Genomic DNA, 15,751 nt, shown 5'->3' on the forward strand with positions numbered 1-15,751 from the left:
ATTGTCTTGGTTAGCTCAAACCCGTTGTAATCATTCTTGATTACCATCAGCTGTTACAGATACGGCTTACAATGTAGAAGGGTCTATCAAACTTTCCAGCTCGACAAGGTTATTATTTATTGCCTGTTAACAACAATACGACGCTAATGTGTACTTTTAAAATACATATCCATAAACATTTGCGGTATTTTGTATATAAAGAGAAGCGCTATTTGACCCTTCTTCCCAGAACTAGTTTGTTCTCCCCTCCGACACGTGAAAAGTGGTAGAGTCCAGAGGGCGCGAGGCACTAAACTGTTTTGGCTGTCAGCAGCAGAGGGAAGACACAGAAATCGTTCAGGTGAGGAAAAAGGAGGGTTTAAAAATAGTACTTTAAAATAACTTTAGTTTAAGTTAAGCATTATAACAGAGAAGAACAACTTTAGACATGTCAGTTTGTCTAACTTTATCTAGGGCATTTATTGTTTGCTGAAGTCGTCGTCATTTTAGATAATGCACTGTGAATAAAATCAACGTAACCCAAGTTAAGCGTTTTCAAGTGTATTTCTTTAATAATTTGACTATAAACCCTCTATTTTTAAGATGTTTTACGTTACCTAACGTTAGTTGACAGACCAGTGGTGGAATGTAAATAAACTGTAACGTTACATTTACTCAAGTTACTGTACTTTATTTGAGATTATTTCCATTTTATGCTAACGTTACTTCATACTTCTAACGTTACTCCACTACAGATTGGAGGTGACTATTGTACTTTTTTTTTAACTCTACTACATTTATTTTGAAGTTACTTTGCAGATTCAGATTATGAAGACAAAATATAAATCAACTCATACATTGATATATTGTTATATGGTTACATATGTGAGATTTCCATGTCTTTTAGTTATTATAAAGCAGGTCGAGGTGCAATATATAAATACTGAAAGTATCAAAACAATGAACTGATGCACTGAAAACATGAAACTTCCAAATGTTTTATTATTGAGTCAGTCGGTGTTTCTCCTTCAGGATGATGGAGAAGATGAGCGAGGAGAACATTGAGGATGTTAGAGTGCTGGAGGCTCAGATTGAGAATCTTCAGGCAGAAGTTGCAGCGTTGCAGCGCCAACAGCAGGACAACCACAAGGACATAACGTTCCACTTAAGAGGACACATACAGGATGCCATGTGAGTTTCTTTTTTAAAGGTCCCATGGCATGAAAATTTCACTTTATGAGGTTTTTCAACATTAATATGAGTTCCCCTAGCCTGCCTATGGTCCCCCAGTGGCTAGAAATGGCGATAAATGTAAACCGAGCCCTGGGTATCCTGCTCTGCCTTTGAGAAAATGAAAGCTCAGATGGGCCGATCTGGAATCTCCTCCTTATGTCGTCACAAGGAGCAAGGATACCTCCCCTTTCTCTACTTTGCCCACCCAGAGAATTTGGCCCACCCATGAGAAAGAGAGAGACATCATGGCTTGCAAACAAGCAAAACATGGCAGTTGGTCAAGGCCACACCCCCACCCTCCACCTTGCCCCCCCTCTCTCCACTTCAATAGCATTTACAGCTACAGACACAGAAATGGCACATCCTAAGTAAAGCTCATTGTGGGACTGGCTCTAGTGGCTGTAATTCTGCACGAAGGCTGAATTTCGGAAAAGGGACTTCAGATACAGTATTAGAGGACCACTAAGGCCTATATAAAAGTATCCAAAAAGCAGCATGTCATAGGACCTTTAAATCTCTCTCACACCCTTTTTCACTTTTTAAGCTATAGCATTTTCCCATCTAATCTTTAGTACACCTGGGCCATGCAAAGGCATGTCGGTAAGTAGAAAATGGTAACCGAAGGGCTGAATTGTCGTGACAGTAAATGAACGGTCTGTTGTCCGTCGCCACAGGTCATATGTGTGTGGACAGAAACAAGCAGGAGAGAAGGAGAAGGTACTGTCCAAGCTAACGGAGGAGGTGGAGGAGCTGGAGGAGGATCTGAAGCGCCAGACACAGATGAATGGCATCAGTCTGAACAGCTGCACGACAAAGACTCTACAAAGCAGTAAGAGCACGGCGCTGTCTCAATCCATAGCATTCACTGTTTTCTGATGTTTAAATGATTAATCAATGAATCTGGGAAAAGACCAGCAGATTCATCAATCAAAATATTTGTTAGTTGCTAATTCGATATTTACAGTTTATTATTCCCATTTTTTTACCCATAGCGTTGCTACTACTGCTAGAATGCTAACATTAATGAAAGAAATAAAAGTTTTAAATAGAATATTTCAAACCTCTGCGTTGGAAAACATTTCTGAGGAAAGAAAGGCATACAACACTTTTGTTAGGCTGCAAGGACATTTGGATGTGGTATTTCTAATTTTCTTTAAGTAAAGGATCTAAGTACTTCCTTCAATGCTGCTCTTTTCAAAAGATATTTAATATGTTACATCAAAATAATTGGGCTTAAATGCCATATTGAAAACACAATTTAGACACAGGTTATACCATGTGTCCTACAAACAAAACTGCCATTTATCATCAACCGTCCATGGAAATCACCGTATGCCCTCAGGCCGGTCTTCTAATATGCCATTTAGGAAAACAAACTGCTACTCTCAGTCCTTCATTTCTTCAGCCATCAGGTTACTACCCTAAAAGCTAATGTGTGTGTGTGTGTGTGTGTGTGTGTGTGTGTGTTTGTGTTTGTGTGTGTGTGTTAGGTGGCAGACAGCTGGTCCAGCAGCTCTGTGTATCAGGTCACTGCTCTGAACTGGTCTTCCAGGTGGAGTTCCAGCTCTCTGAGGTCAAGGTGAGTCCTTTTCATTGTGCTAATAATCTGTTGAAGAGACAAGAGGGTCTCCGGTTCACTGTGGCACTGGCCAACATTCCTACCCTAGCCAAGGCACGGACAAGTGGAGTTGATTTGATTGGCGCTTTTAGCCTTTCTGAATGTGTTGAATCACCATGTTTTAGCTTTAGACGTAAGTCGAATCTCCTCAGAAAATGTTGCCTTTTCTAGTTCCCATATCAAATGATCTAGTCCCAAATTGCATATAAGCGTTTGGAAATGTATACAATTTCTCTACATTCTTGTTTTTTCCAGACTGATAAACAGTTCATACAGCTTCTCCTTTTGTTTCTATATGCCCTTTTCAACTAACTCTGTGTCCATCTTCTAGTACCCATCCAATATCAACTAAGCAAGGCATTTAATGTTGCTGTTTTTTGTCTGCTGTTCCAATAACTAGGCCAGTATACTCATGATTAGAGCCAGTATGATTAGAGCCCAATGTTATTGGCTTATCGCAGATATCAGTTTTGGCCTCAAAAATCCAGTATAGCGTGGGCTCTTCTCATGATGTCCCTTAGATGGAGTAAATGTTCAGATCCAGTTTGGTCAAAAAACAGGACTCTAGCCAAAACCTTGGCGGTGCTGTTTCTTTTCATTTACACAAAACTAATTGTCAGAGAGATAAAAGCTGCGTTGAAAATGTTTCCGGTAACACACTGTATCCTTAACAGAATAGGGGCTGATGGTGTGTCCAGCCAGAAGAGGGCGACAGAGGGCTACGTTCAGTCGTTCACTGACGAGGGATCAAGTGCTCACTTAAGATTTTAAGCAGCTCCTCAGACCTCGGCAGCAGCTCTCAGACATTTTAGTTGTTTTTTTTTTTGGTTAAATGTTGTCTAAACACAAGCCATACAGGATCACTAAATACAATACAGTCAAAAACAACTGGCAAAATTATGATTTATATCAGGTACCATCTGTTTAAAGAATAATTGTTCCAAGATTATGAATATGAACAGACATTTGATGCCAACTCTCAGTACTTGCCAGTTTGTGATAAGAACTGAGGTTTAATACACATCCCCACCTCCAGGCCTGAGGCACATTTTGGTCACAGTTTAACAAAGAATGATGGTTGACCGTCGACATCAGCCAATACAAATACTGCACGTAAAGTCAAGAGTAATTGTAAATCTATTGTAGGGACATACTGTGATTATTGTGTCCTGTTAACGTGCTTCATGTAGGTCCAACAGTTTTCTGGTTTTCATTCTAACTGGATCAACCACCAGAACAGCTGGTGTCATTGAATCACTCATCCTGCCTGGCTCATGAAGTATCATTTCAAATTGTAGTCTTCTGAAGTCATAAAATTCATAAAATAAATTATTTGGCTGTTTAATTTGGAAACACTCATTTTGTAAACACACACTCTCTTCTTACTCTTTGTTATAGTTTAATACTTTTTTTCCATTTCCATTGCAACATAAGGAGAGCTAGTACAACTTCCAGTAACTGAAACATGTTTTGTTAGTGTTGTACAGATGTTATACTTATATGATTTACGGCTCCCCAAATAATGAGAGAGATGTTTAAAGGAATAGTTCAAAATGTTGGGACCTCATGTCTATATGTTAAGTACAGAGCTGGATGTGGTTAGCCTAGCTTAGCATAAAGACTTAAGCAGGAAATGGCTAGCCTGGCTCTTTGTCGAAAGTTTAAATACACACCTACCAACACTAAAGACCACTAATAGTTTGTTTCATCAGTACACACACAGCAATGTAAAAAACTGTTTGTGGTTTCAGGGGCACTTACATGCTGGAATTACACTTCATTAATTACACCTCGCTAAAACTAATGCAGTCTAATGCAACAGTCCTGCCAAAAATCCTGTCTTCATGAGGCTTATAATGTTCAGTGAGGTGTTTTACTCAATTTATTGTCTCCTTCTGCTCACTCTGCTGCCTTCTCTTCTCAAACTCAGATCATGCAAATTACGGAATCTCTTGGCACCTCACGATTCGATTCAGAGGCCAACGATTCGATTATGTATGTCTTATTAGAGCATGTGTATTAACATATATACCAAATTTAATTTTCTTTTCCTTTTGGTCATTTTTGTGTGTTTTCTTTTCTGCACAAGTTGTTGTCCATTATCCCATCCTCTTTCAGTCACTCTGTTTTCTGATTTGTACTTGTCTGGAGACATTAACTTTTAAATAAAAAAAATAAAAAAATTGGTTATTAACTTATCTGCATTGAGCATCGAATCGTTCTAGAGAGAATCGCGATGCATCTAAGAATGGATTATTTTTCCCACCCCTAATGCAAATAAACTCTGAAAATTGACTGGTTTCCAGAAGAAGAAAAAAAAACAGGCTTCATTTGATAACACATTATTAATCATCACTGCACTGACTAAATGACTGTATTTTCTTTTTAACTGAGTAATTGTTGGTGTATTTGTCCTGCAGAAGGGTCAGAGATCTGAGAGGACGATCAGTGATCTTAACGTGGTGATGGACACCAGCGACCTACAGAACTTCAGCAGTTTCCTTTCTGGGTAAGCACTAATGCTGCAGATTGATGTTAAAGGTCCCGTATTTTTAAAAAGTGAGCTTTCCATGTCTTGCGTTGATTATAAAGCAGGTCGAGGTGCTATAGTAATACTGTGAAAGTATGAAAACGCTCCAGCCACAGAAATGCACGCAGCCTGTATTCAGAGACTGTGCTTTTAAATGGGCCTTCAGGACTTCCGTACGGTTGTGATGTAACAACTATACTACATATAGGTAGAGAGTGCCGCTACAGTGCTGTTAGTCATCCCCTGGCTGCAAAGACGGCGCAGAGACTCCAAAACGCCCATAAGACCAATCAGAACAAGTGCTAAAACGGAGTGTTTCAGACACACGTATAGAATGCTGGTATATTCAGATAACCGTATGAGAATAAAAAAATAGTGTGTTTTTTGAACATTAAAGCATGTAAACATCTTCTACTAGAAAAATACAAGAATGAACCTGACAAATGAGAATAATATGTCCCCTTAAAGCTGATCTGCAAAGCAAATCTTGCCCACTTTTCCTCCCCGTGGAGTTCTGCCCCCTCATCTCCAACGATCCTTCTGTCTGTGAGATGTCGCATTTATCTGGAAGGAACCATTTCTTCAACAGCAAACCTTTTTCAGAGTGATCAACCTCTAGGTGATGGTATTTACCTTAATGAGGATTGACTTATAATCAACCTTAATCAATCAAAGGAATTGAGTCTATTTAACAGCCTGATTTAATTTCTGATAAATCAGAACCAGTTTAATAAGCTGTATCCTCAACCTCCAGTGAACACTAAATGTACGTATGCTCAGTTTTGAGCGTAGGTCTATGACAGTGATGCTGCAGTTTGCAGTCTGATAAAAGAAGGTCTATAGCAGCAGATTAATGCCCAAATCACATGTTCAACTATCTCATATCATATGGCTGTAATGTTTCGGTGTCCACATCATTTTGACCACATGGTGTGTTTAATCTGTCAAACTGAAGTCCATCATATGGGAATCAGATCAGATTAGAGTTGACAAGGAAACCTAATTGGTGTGCTTGGACTAAAACACAGTGGCCAGTGAGTTTGTCATTTATTTACAGTGTCAGTTCTGCTCAGTCCAACTCTACACATGTAATAGTGGATATTATATAAGTGTTTATTAAAGTAGATGCCAACAGCTGCTGTCCAACTGGACTTCCTCAGTCACACATCCACTTGTTCTCGCTCCGTCTACTCACAAACAATAAGCCTTTCTTACAGCAGACATTTTGACTTATCAAACACAGGTGTAACTCATTACATTCAGAAGGGCTGCATTCCATTAAGGTGTGCTGACTTACTGGCACACCTGCCTGTAAAGGAAGCACCGCCATCGTTAATATTGGTTACACCTGTTCTTTTCCTGCTGTAACTGTTGAAAATATCTGGGCTCAGTCAATCTGCTGAGTCTTACTCCGTGATGTCTGGAGCTTTAAGGCTCTGACACACCAACCCGATTATCGGCCGTCGGGCAGTCTGGCGACGTCGGTGACTCGAGTCTGTTCGGTGTGTTCCGTGTTGGATGAGGAGCCGTCGGCATCCATTTTGGCCGATTTGACTCGTTGAATCGGCCAGTGGGCAGTCAGACTCAATGACCAATTTGATTGGTGGAGTGCTAGCCCTTGACTAGCGAATCAGTGCACGAGAAAACCGAGAGCTGACAACGGCAGTATCTTATTACTAGCCATCGTATTTTCTTCCGTTCAGCGAGTAATAACAACGATCCTTCTTGACGACTATCAACACTCCCTGATGAAAACAGTGACTGACGACAGCATGCTCTGTGTTCACTAGGTCTAGAGAGACGTTCTGTCATTTCCGGTTTTCATTTTTTGGGTGGCAATACAGATTAGCGCCGCCTGCTGTTATGGAGACGTATTACGTCTCGCACACGCACAGAACGTACGCTCAAGTCGGCGTCGCTTCGGTGTGTCCCGAGGCACTTTTTTGAGAGACGGGAGCCGACTGATCAGTCCGACTGCCTTTTCTGCCGACGGTTGGCCGTCGGGTTGGTGTGTCAGAGCCTTAAGTCTATTTCTTTCCTACCAGGTGCTTTTTACACTGCAGGCATGCAAGTGTTTATTGTGATCAAAACCAGTGGATTACAAATTACATTTTATCACATAATGTCTGTATCACCTTTTAATTTTTTGGTGTGGATTAATGATTACTCTGAAATGATCAGTTTAAAGTGTATAAGCACAACCGGTGCTGATATGGAAAATGAACTAAATGGGTTATATTTCTATAAAAACATAACTACGGTGGAGGCAAGTAATGTGATCTATGGTGGAGGCAAGTCATTTAATCAATGTATGTCTGAGCGCTGTGTAAAACCGGAAACGCTGTGAAATGTCCTCCTCACTACATATCTTGCTCACTATCCTTTTTAAGAACCCATTTTGAAAGGATCAAAAAGTGTTTGTTTGTGTTATGTGTTTATATAAAGAAAATATTATACAATATTTTATCAGATTTTTTAAACTCTCAAATATCCATCTCCAGAAGCTGTCGGGCTCTAGTCCACACATTACTTCTCAGATCGTTTGGAATCGTGGTTATCTGTTCAGCATGGCTCCTCCACTTTGAACAAAGGAGGGAGGGAGAGGGAGAGGGATGGAGAGAGGGAGAAAAGAAATGGTGACTAAAGCTCCAGACATTACTGAGTAAACTTCAACAGACCAGACTGAGCCCAGATATTTTCAACAGTTACAGCAGGAAAAGAACAGGTGTAACCAATATTTAGGATGTCTGTGCTCCATTTACAGGTAGGTGTGCCAGTAAGTCAGCACACCTAAATGGAATGCAGCCCTTCTGAATGTAATGAGTTGCACCTGTGTTTGATAAGTCAGGCAAGAGAGCTCCCAGCACAAGTGGGTGAGAGCAGTGTCCGAAAGTAACACTTGCCAAGCGCCAAATGTGGGTAGATTTCCTGCTTAAAAGGGACGCCAGACATGGACTGTACGAAGAATAGAGAGTGATGAGTTTTAGGATTTAATGAATGAATTCAGATTTCTTTATCACCAATTTATCAGCTAAACTATTTTTCCCTAAAATTTTGTTCTGACTTTCCCTTTCAGTTTGCATTCAAGAAAATACCTTATTATAGATATGAAATGTACTGAAAGAAATATGTATGTTACAAAAAAAAAAAAAAATGCAATTTAATATTGTGGCCGGTGGATTTTTTTTTTCATCTACCCTGCAACATGGCCGGTGAATAAAAAATGTAATTTCGGACAGTGGGTGAGAGGCTGGAGTTGAAAGACGGAGTCAGAGCTGGTATGAAGGCATTTGTTCTCTCCATCTTCTATGCTGAGAGTGCATATGCTACCTGCTGGCAGGACAGAGTTTCCAGGTGTCACTCTGGCACAAACTAAAGAAGTAGTGTACAATCCTTCTCCCACCTGACGACGACGACTCATTGGATCTTCATGTGGAAAGGACAAACCATGTTGGGCTCTCACAAAGTTAGCCCTCTCCAGTCGTACTCCTGCTAACAGTATTCACCTGAGCATCAGGAGCACCTGCTTTTTTTTTTGACTCCTGTTAGGTCCAAGTTCAGCTCTCTCAGTTGTTTATATATAAAACTAAATGTGTTGAAGATGTTGTGTTGATGTGCTCAGGTGCATTTTCTGTCCTGATAACCACGGTCTGCCAGAAAGTGTCTGTTCTGTCTGTGAATCAGCACCCCAGAGCAGAAGTCTGATTTACTTTATATCTGAGGCCAAACCACATCTGGATTGTGTATGGTCCAGTCTGCAGAATCTGGCAATCAACAGATGGAAAAATGCTGGAGATAATGATTCTGACACACTGCTGCCTTCTCCAAGTTTGAGAGAGAGCGAGAGAGAGAGTCATAGTTTTACAGTCCAAATCAGACCGATAAACTTTGTTAAATCAAGCTGGACTGAACTGTTAAAGACAAACACTAACACTCTTGATTTGTATTGGTTGTTTTTGTTCAGCAGACATGTTTCCACATCTGTCCTTTTGGCTCCCTGAAGTGCTTTCTTAACTTTGTCAGTATTCAAAGTAACATTGTGGCTACGCAAGCTGCATAGTAAAAGCAGCAGTTCAGCTTCAGTCCGTGTGCGTCCAGTCACAGTTCTGCTGGGCACCCACATTTTGGCTGTCCTCAGAGTTCAAGTCAGAATTCCTGTAGTTCATGTGTAAGACTGAAGAAAATAGACTTGCAGCCAAAATTTGTTTACGTTTACTGTAGGGTGATTTTGTCAGATGACGTTGTATTTGATCTGATACAATAATAAAGTCAGCACTGCAGTGCAGCAGCTTGGGAATCGCTGCCTTCGGTTGTCTGACAACAGAAACAGAAAAAGGTGAATGAGAACAACTTAATTGAGAATTTTAACACTCAATATAGATGATCGTAGAGAGTAGGTGGAGACTGGAAACGCTAATGTGGATGCGCACAGACGGCTTTTTAAAAATGTTACAGCTCACTGTAGACGTAGTTTCACTTTTATCCAACTGTTTATTAGCAGTACAGTTAAAAACTCTTGTTGCCCCAACAGTCAGCAAGTAACTGCGATGTGGCTGTTGATGCAGTGCATTCTGGGATGGGCTTAGCAGACTCAAGGCAGACTGGATTATGTCAAACTTCCTTATGAACCTCTGCCATTAAAACACAGTGCTGCTCTTGTCATGTGGAGATCCAAGCCGACTGAGTCATGAACACTCAGCCTGCAGTTGAAGAAACACTGATCCAGGCTGTGTGTGTCCCGGTCTAAGCCGGGCTGATAGTGTGAAGCCAAACTGGGCTAACGTCATGACAGCAGCAGGAGTTATCAGTCAGCCCTGAAGCCAAAAGGGAGTTTTATCTTTAAAGACCGTACACCCAAAGTATACGCCTGCACCGATGCACCAATCTGAAAATTTTGGCCGACGACAAATCTTTACCGATGTTGATATGGAGGGTCTGGCAAAGCGAGACTCTCAAGGAGAACTAAAAACTAAGCTATTGTTGTTCTCTTCATTAACACAAAATGTTTTCTTTTAAAGTGACAGCCCTAATATCTGTAGGACTGGGTATTGACCTTTATTTAGGGTTCAAACCCCGAATGGGGTATTGTTTTTCTCCCGGTTTAGTATTATTTGTCGTCTTCCACCGCGACTAGGGTTGGAAATCGTTTGGATTTTAACTATTCTGATTCCAATTGCGATTCTTCCTTTCGATTCCGTTTTATCGATTCTCGATTCCGATTCTTTGAGGGGTGGAGTTGAAACGGGTCACATGCCTATTTTCACAAATAAGAGGAAAGTTTTATTTTGATTCAATGGTGGGTTGCAGTTTTGGGATGATGAACTGAAGCCACAAAAGTCCAAACATCTAGATCAGAATCACTACATGATACGTTTTTTTTTTGTTTAACCAGTATGGTTCTAAACTGAAGATGTAATCAAACTGCATCATCCAACCAGTTGGACCAAATCAGTTACATATACAATACAACAATATCAAACCAGGGTTCCCACTCGCTCTATCTCTGTCTTTTTGGTAGTGCTCCATTATATGGGAGCGTTCTGCCATGTTTCCATCAGCTCTGTGTGGAATAACAGTCTTCTGGAAACTTCACCCGGCTGCCGTCTAGCCCTGGGCCCCCGTGGAAAACTCTGGAAAGCCTGTAACAGAATGTCCCAAGCTCACTCAGACAGAGCAAACCAGACCAAAACAAAATATTTTTTTTTGTGCTATTGCCATTGTGACATACATCATACTGTATAGGAAGCACCTTTTTGTAATGTACTTAATTTAGTTTTTGGATAGGTAGTCTACTCTTCTTGTAAATGCTTGATTTACTAAATGATAACACTTTTTCAAAGAAACGTTTATTCTGTTGCTAATTTATGTCAATTAAACCCTCTGCAGGGAAGACTGAGTGCTACTAGGTAACTGCAATTTATATTAAAATGGTACATTGACCCAGACAGCATAACCGAATAAGTTATTTAAAGTTTTGTGTTTCTCATTGAGTGAAAAGGTAATCCTTGATTACAAAGTTTTCCCTTTTTCTGATTTTCTTTACTTTGCTTAACAAGCATCCAAAGTTAGTCCAGATGGATTGTAATGAAATTCTGTACAGACATTCATGGTTCCCAGACAAAAGCCATGCTTCCATTCACGTATGAAAATGGCTAAATGTGCAAAAACTAATTGCACAATTTTTATTTTTTTTTTATCCTTGCTTGAGGTGTTTTTTGCCTTTTGTCTAAAAAGAGTTGATGCGCTAAATGGGTTATGGAAAGGCATTTGCCGAATAAGTTCTGACGTAGCGAAAATTCAACTCTCACGACTGAACAGGTATTTCCGCTGTCTGCGTCTTCGCGAATTTGTCCATAGCACATAATCTTTCCATCACTTTGTCTCCAAACCAGTTGATGGAAGCACTCCTAATTACGTCTATTTGAATGAATTTTACACGCAATGTGTCGGGCTCTAATGTAAGTGCTACCAAAATATACTCAGTACAGTACCTGAACATGTCCTGCGTAGGATTGGAGACAGATGATTGAAACTGCGGCTCTGCTAACGTGCTGCAAGACTATACAACATTTTAAGGTGGCAGTTGAGACCTCTGACTATTCAGTGTTAATGTACTAATTATTGCCATCCATTTTTAGTTCAATGATGCAAATTGTCACATGTTTTGGATATTTTGTCACACCTTCACTTCTCAACAATTCAAATAATCAACTTTGAGGGGGCAGAACTAATACATTCTCTTGAAAATGTTTTAATGTTGTATGCAATGTCTTTTCAGGGTGGAGGAGAGCAGGGATCTTTTGCTGTTCTTCAGGACTCTCAGGACTTTCTCAGACAGGTGTGATGACCGGCGCAGAACCTTCCAGCACTTCCAGGTAAGTGAAGACGCACCTACGCCGAAATGTACTTCAAACTGGCCACAACAGTGTGGTTAGTCTACATTGTCAAGAAACGACTCAAACATTCGAGATATCATAAAAATGTCAAAATACACTGGAGGGGGCATTTAAACCTCTGCTTGATGAGGGTCAATCCAGAGGGACAAGGTTTTTCTTTGTGGTACAGAAGTCGACACTGGCTTCAGGTTTTATACAGTATTTCAAAACAATTGTCAGCTTTTTGTCAGCCATGAAGACACAATGATGCCTCCAAAACAGTCTGTATTGTTTGTAAAGTGCTTTGATTCAGGCTTATGAAAGAGTGGGCATGGTAAATATCAGGGTGGGACTTTATTGATGAGGTAGCAGTAAAATATCAAATAGTAAATCAAGCTGCAGAAGCAATATGGAACATATTCTCCTGTTTACTCAGAGAATGTAAAGTTCTGCCAAGTTGGCTGTGCTCAGGAAGGATTAACCCACATTTTCCATACTGGCATGTGTGCTCTAAACTCTTATTTTGCTTTAGTTGCATTTTCTTCAGTTATAATGGAAAAATGTAATTCCCATTGTAACTATCCAGCTGTAATGTGGGCAGTGCCTTGTATGCAGATTTCAATGCTTTAATGAAACACAGACGTGAACATGTATTTAGAGGAATAAACAAATAAAAATAAAATGCAAAGATTTCCCATACAATCTAGGAATCTTAACATTGTTGTAGCTTAAGACCACGACATTAAACCAGCTAGTCACGGTAGGACTACAGGACTGCAGATGATGTTTGGCTACGTAGCGGTTACAAACCACAGACATTTACAAGCATGTGGCCAATCACTGAATGGCATTTCTATTGTGGGCATATTCGTGTTAACTGTCCCTGCACACAGATGCACAAACATGTGCAGACTCTACAGTCAGCCATGAGAAATGGTGTAATGCAGCTACGCCCGGGCCACACAGCCTGCGTGAGCAGCGCTTGTGCGTCGTGGAACCTCTGTCCTTTATTTTGGCGGCCGTGTTAACAGGTTAGCCACTGCCAGCGTTAGAAGCGCGGCATAGGCACTGCTCGGCTGTAGCAAATCTAGAAATTCAAGGTCTTGCCTATTTTTTTCCACATGATGTGCGTGATTTGCAGCAAAGCGAGACAAAAAAATTATGATATTACAGTGATATTGACATCATAACAGCACTTTCACCGTTAGTGAATGCTCAGTGCTCAGCATAAGTGAATACACCCATGCTAAAGTTGACTAAAAAGAGGAATAAAAAAATTATCTTTTGGAAATTGATCTTAATGCCTTAATTAAAAAATTAGGAAAAATCCAACCTTTAAGGACACCAATTTTCTTTGTGACTTTAATAATGTATCGTAAATAAATAAATGTTCTTCCTTAAAATACAGGGGGCATAAGTAAGTACACCCCTATGTTAAATTCCTGTAGAGGCAGGCAGATTATTATTTTTAAAGGCCAGTTATTTCATGGATCCAGGATACTATGCATCCTGATAAAGTTCCCTTGGCCTTTGGAATTAAAATAGCCCCACATCATCACATACCCTTCACCATACCTAGAGATTGGCATGGTTTTATTTCAGTTAGCCTAATAGCTGGTTTGATTTGCATTGAGAGATGATCTTATGGAAAGTACCCCATGCCAATCTCTATGGTAGGTACATTTGTGGCTCCATAGCTGATGTGCATCCCCTCGAAAATGACTAAACATCAGGGATACCATGCAGATTACTCAGTTTGGGCCGCTTGTTGTTTCTCCTACAAGTTTCTGATTCTATCTAACAAAGACATTTCCACTGCAACCCTTCTGCCAACTACATCACAGTTGAATGAAATATTAAAGCTTGATACTGCCTGATCACGTATGAAACATCTATTATTGTTGTAGGTGAAATTTGAAACTGTAAATCAAAACCTTTGGCATCTATACAGGACTGCCATAACCACCATCAAAACCTGTGTAAAGTCGGGGTGGGTTTAAAAAAAAACGATTTTCATATTTAAATTGATTTTCATTTGAATGATCCAAAAGCGATTCATGAAATAAAATTGTAAGTAACTACTGAAGCTAAAAGACCTAAAGAATCCATTGGTACAAACTATGTTATGCTAGCTTGTCGAGAAGGAGGTTGAAGGTGCTCTAAGCGATGTTGGGTGACGGCACTTCTTGTTGACGTTCAAAGTATTTTCAAACAAAACGAGGCTAGCTCGCCCCTCCCTCCTCCTCATCCCGTCCCCTCCCCCTCGTGCTTCCGCGCACTAACCCCCCAACCCCCACATCCTTCTTGTCGGTTATTGGCTGGAATGCTGGAAGACTGTTTGATTTTGTTGGCGTTTGTGGAGCCTGGACTGTCTACAGAGACCGCGTTTTTTTTACAGTGTGTTTAGGGGACAGGCAGCTCGTGGATAGTGAGGAGATTTTTGCTGTATGTGACAAAAAATGTTGTAGCCTAAACGGGTGACATCGCTTAGAGCACCTTTTTAAATAACACTCCAAAGGTAGGCTACATTTCGGTGAGGGAAAAACTGGCATGGCCATTTTCAAAGGGGTCTCTCTGTCACCTCAAGATATCTGAATGAAATTTCACTCAATACTCACTGAGTGTAGAGTCTGTAGAGCTGCACTTTATTGTGTGTTCATCTTAAACAAAAAGCACATTAATGTAACTGCTTTGGGGTCAGTTCTTAATGTAAACATTGATACTTTTAAAGAATGCAGCAGGTTAGAGGGAACCTTGTAGTATTTGTAGAATCTCTTTCATATCCAAGCCAAATTGGTATTTTAACTGAATTGTTTTTAACCTAATTCATATTGAATCGAAAATAAAATTGAATCGGGAATAAAATCCATTCGGGACCTTATGACTCGGATTTGAATTCATTCGGAAAATCATTGAGGATACCCAGACCTAGTGTAAAGCATAATTATTTTTCTTTCTGCCAGTACCGGTACTTTAGGCTGAATATTACATGTGAAGCAGACTTCAACAATAATTCCAAACACAAATTTTAATTTAAAAAGTTTAACTTTATTAAAATATCTTAAAAACATAGCCATGTCACAGACACATCTTCCAGTACACCACTATCTTATTCACATCAGTAATAATTTCTAAAGTAATCTTTATTACTGCAAGGGAAGAGTTAGGGACACAAGCAAGACATTTTAAAAGCAGACAAAATAAAAAAGGAGTAACTTTCACATTACTATAGTTCATAGATACGTCATTCCCCAGTTCACTTCAACTGGAGTCTATAAATTAAAAAAACAAAGTTAAGCTAATGCTTAAGGAAGCCTGCAGTTGAACAAGTCTACAAGGCCATTGTCCTTTTATAGAGAGACATTTTTAATAGTTCTATCAACATGCAGGTATCAAGTATTCCTTTAGTATGACAGCATTTTCTCTCCTACTGTCATCAGGACTTTAACTGAAAAACATATTTAGATTGAATTGTAATTTACTCAAACATCTCAAATTATTTTTTTCTTAAACTAA

General features: G+C 39.9%; 1 protein-coding gene across 2 annotated transcripts in view; it reads left to right on the forward strand.

Moving 5' to 3' along the window:
* The first annotated feature begins 5 nt into the window (after positions 1-5).
* LOC116047811 (centromere protein P) overlaps positions 6-15,751 on the forward strand; it is a 106,936-nt gene continuing 91,190 nt past the window's right edge. For both annotated transcript variants that reach the window (XM_031296809.2, XM_031296810.2), the window contains exons 1-7: positions 6-108; positions 230-340; positions 1,012-1,170; positions 1,887-2,041; positions 2,703-2,791; positions 5,251-5,339; positions 12,139-12,235. In XM_031296809.2, the coding sequence (XP_031152669.1) occupies positions 1,013-1,170; positions 1,887-2,041; positions 2,703-2,791; positions 5,251-5,339; positions 12,139-12,235 (588 nt within the window). In that variant the 5' untranslated portion in view covers positions 6-108; positions 230-340; position 1,012. The remainder of the gene's footprint in view (positions 109-229; positions 341-1,011; positions 1,171-1,886; positions 2,042-2,702; positions 2,792-5,250; positions 5,340-12,138; positions 12,236-15,751) is intronic.

This window comes from Sander lucioperca, chromosome 16 (assembly GCF_008315115.2).
Source record: "Sander lucioperca isolate FBNREF2018 chromosome 16, SLUC_FBN_1.2, whole genome shotgun sequence".
Classification (NCBI taxonomy): Eukaryota; Metazoa; Chordata; class Actinopteri; order Perciformes; family Percidae; genus Sander; species Sander lucioperca.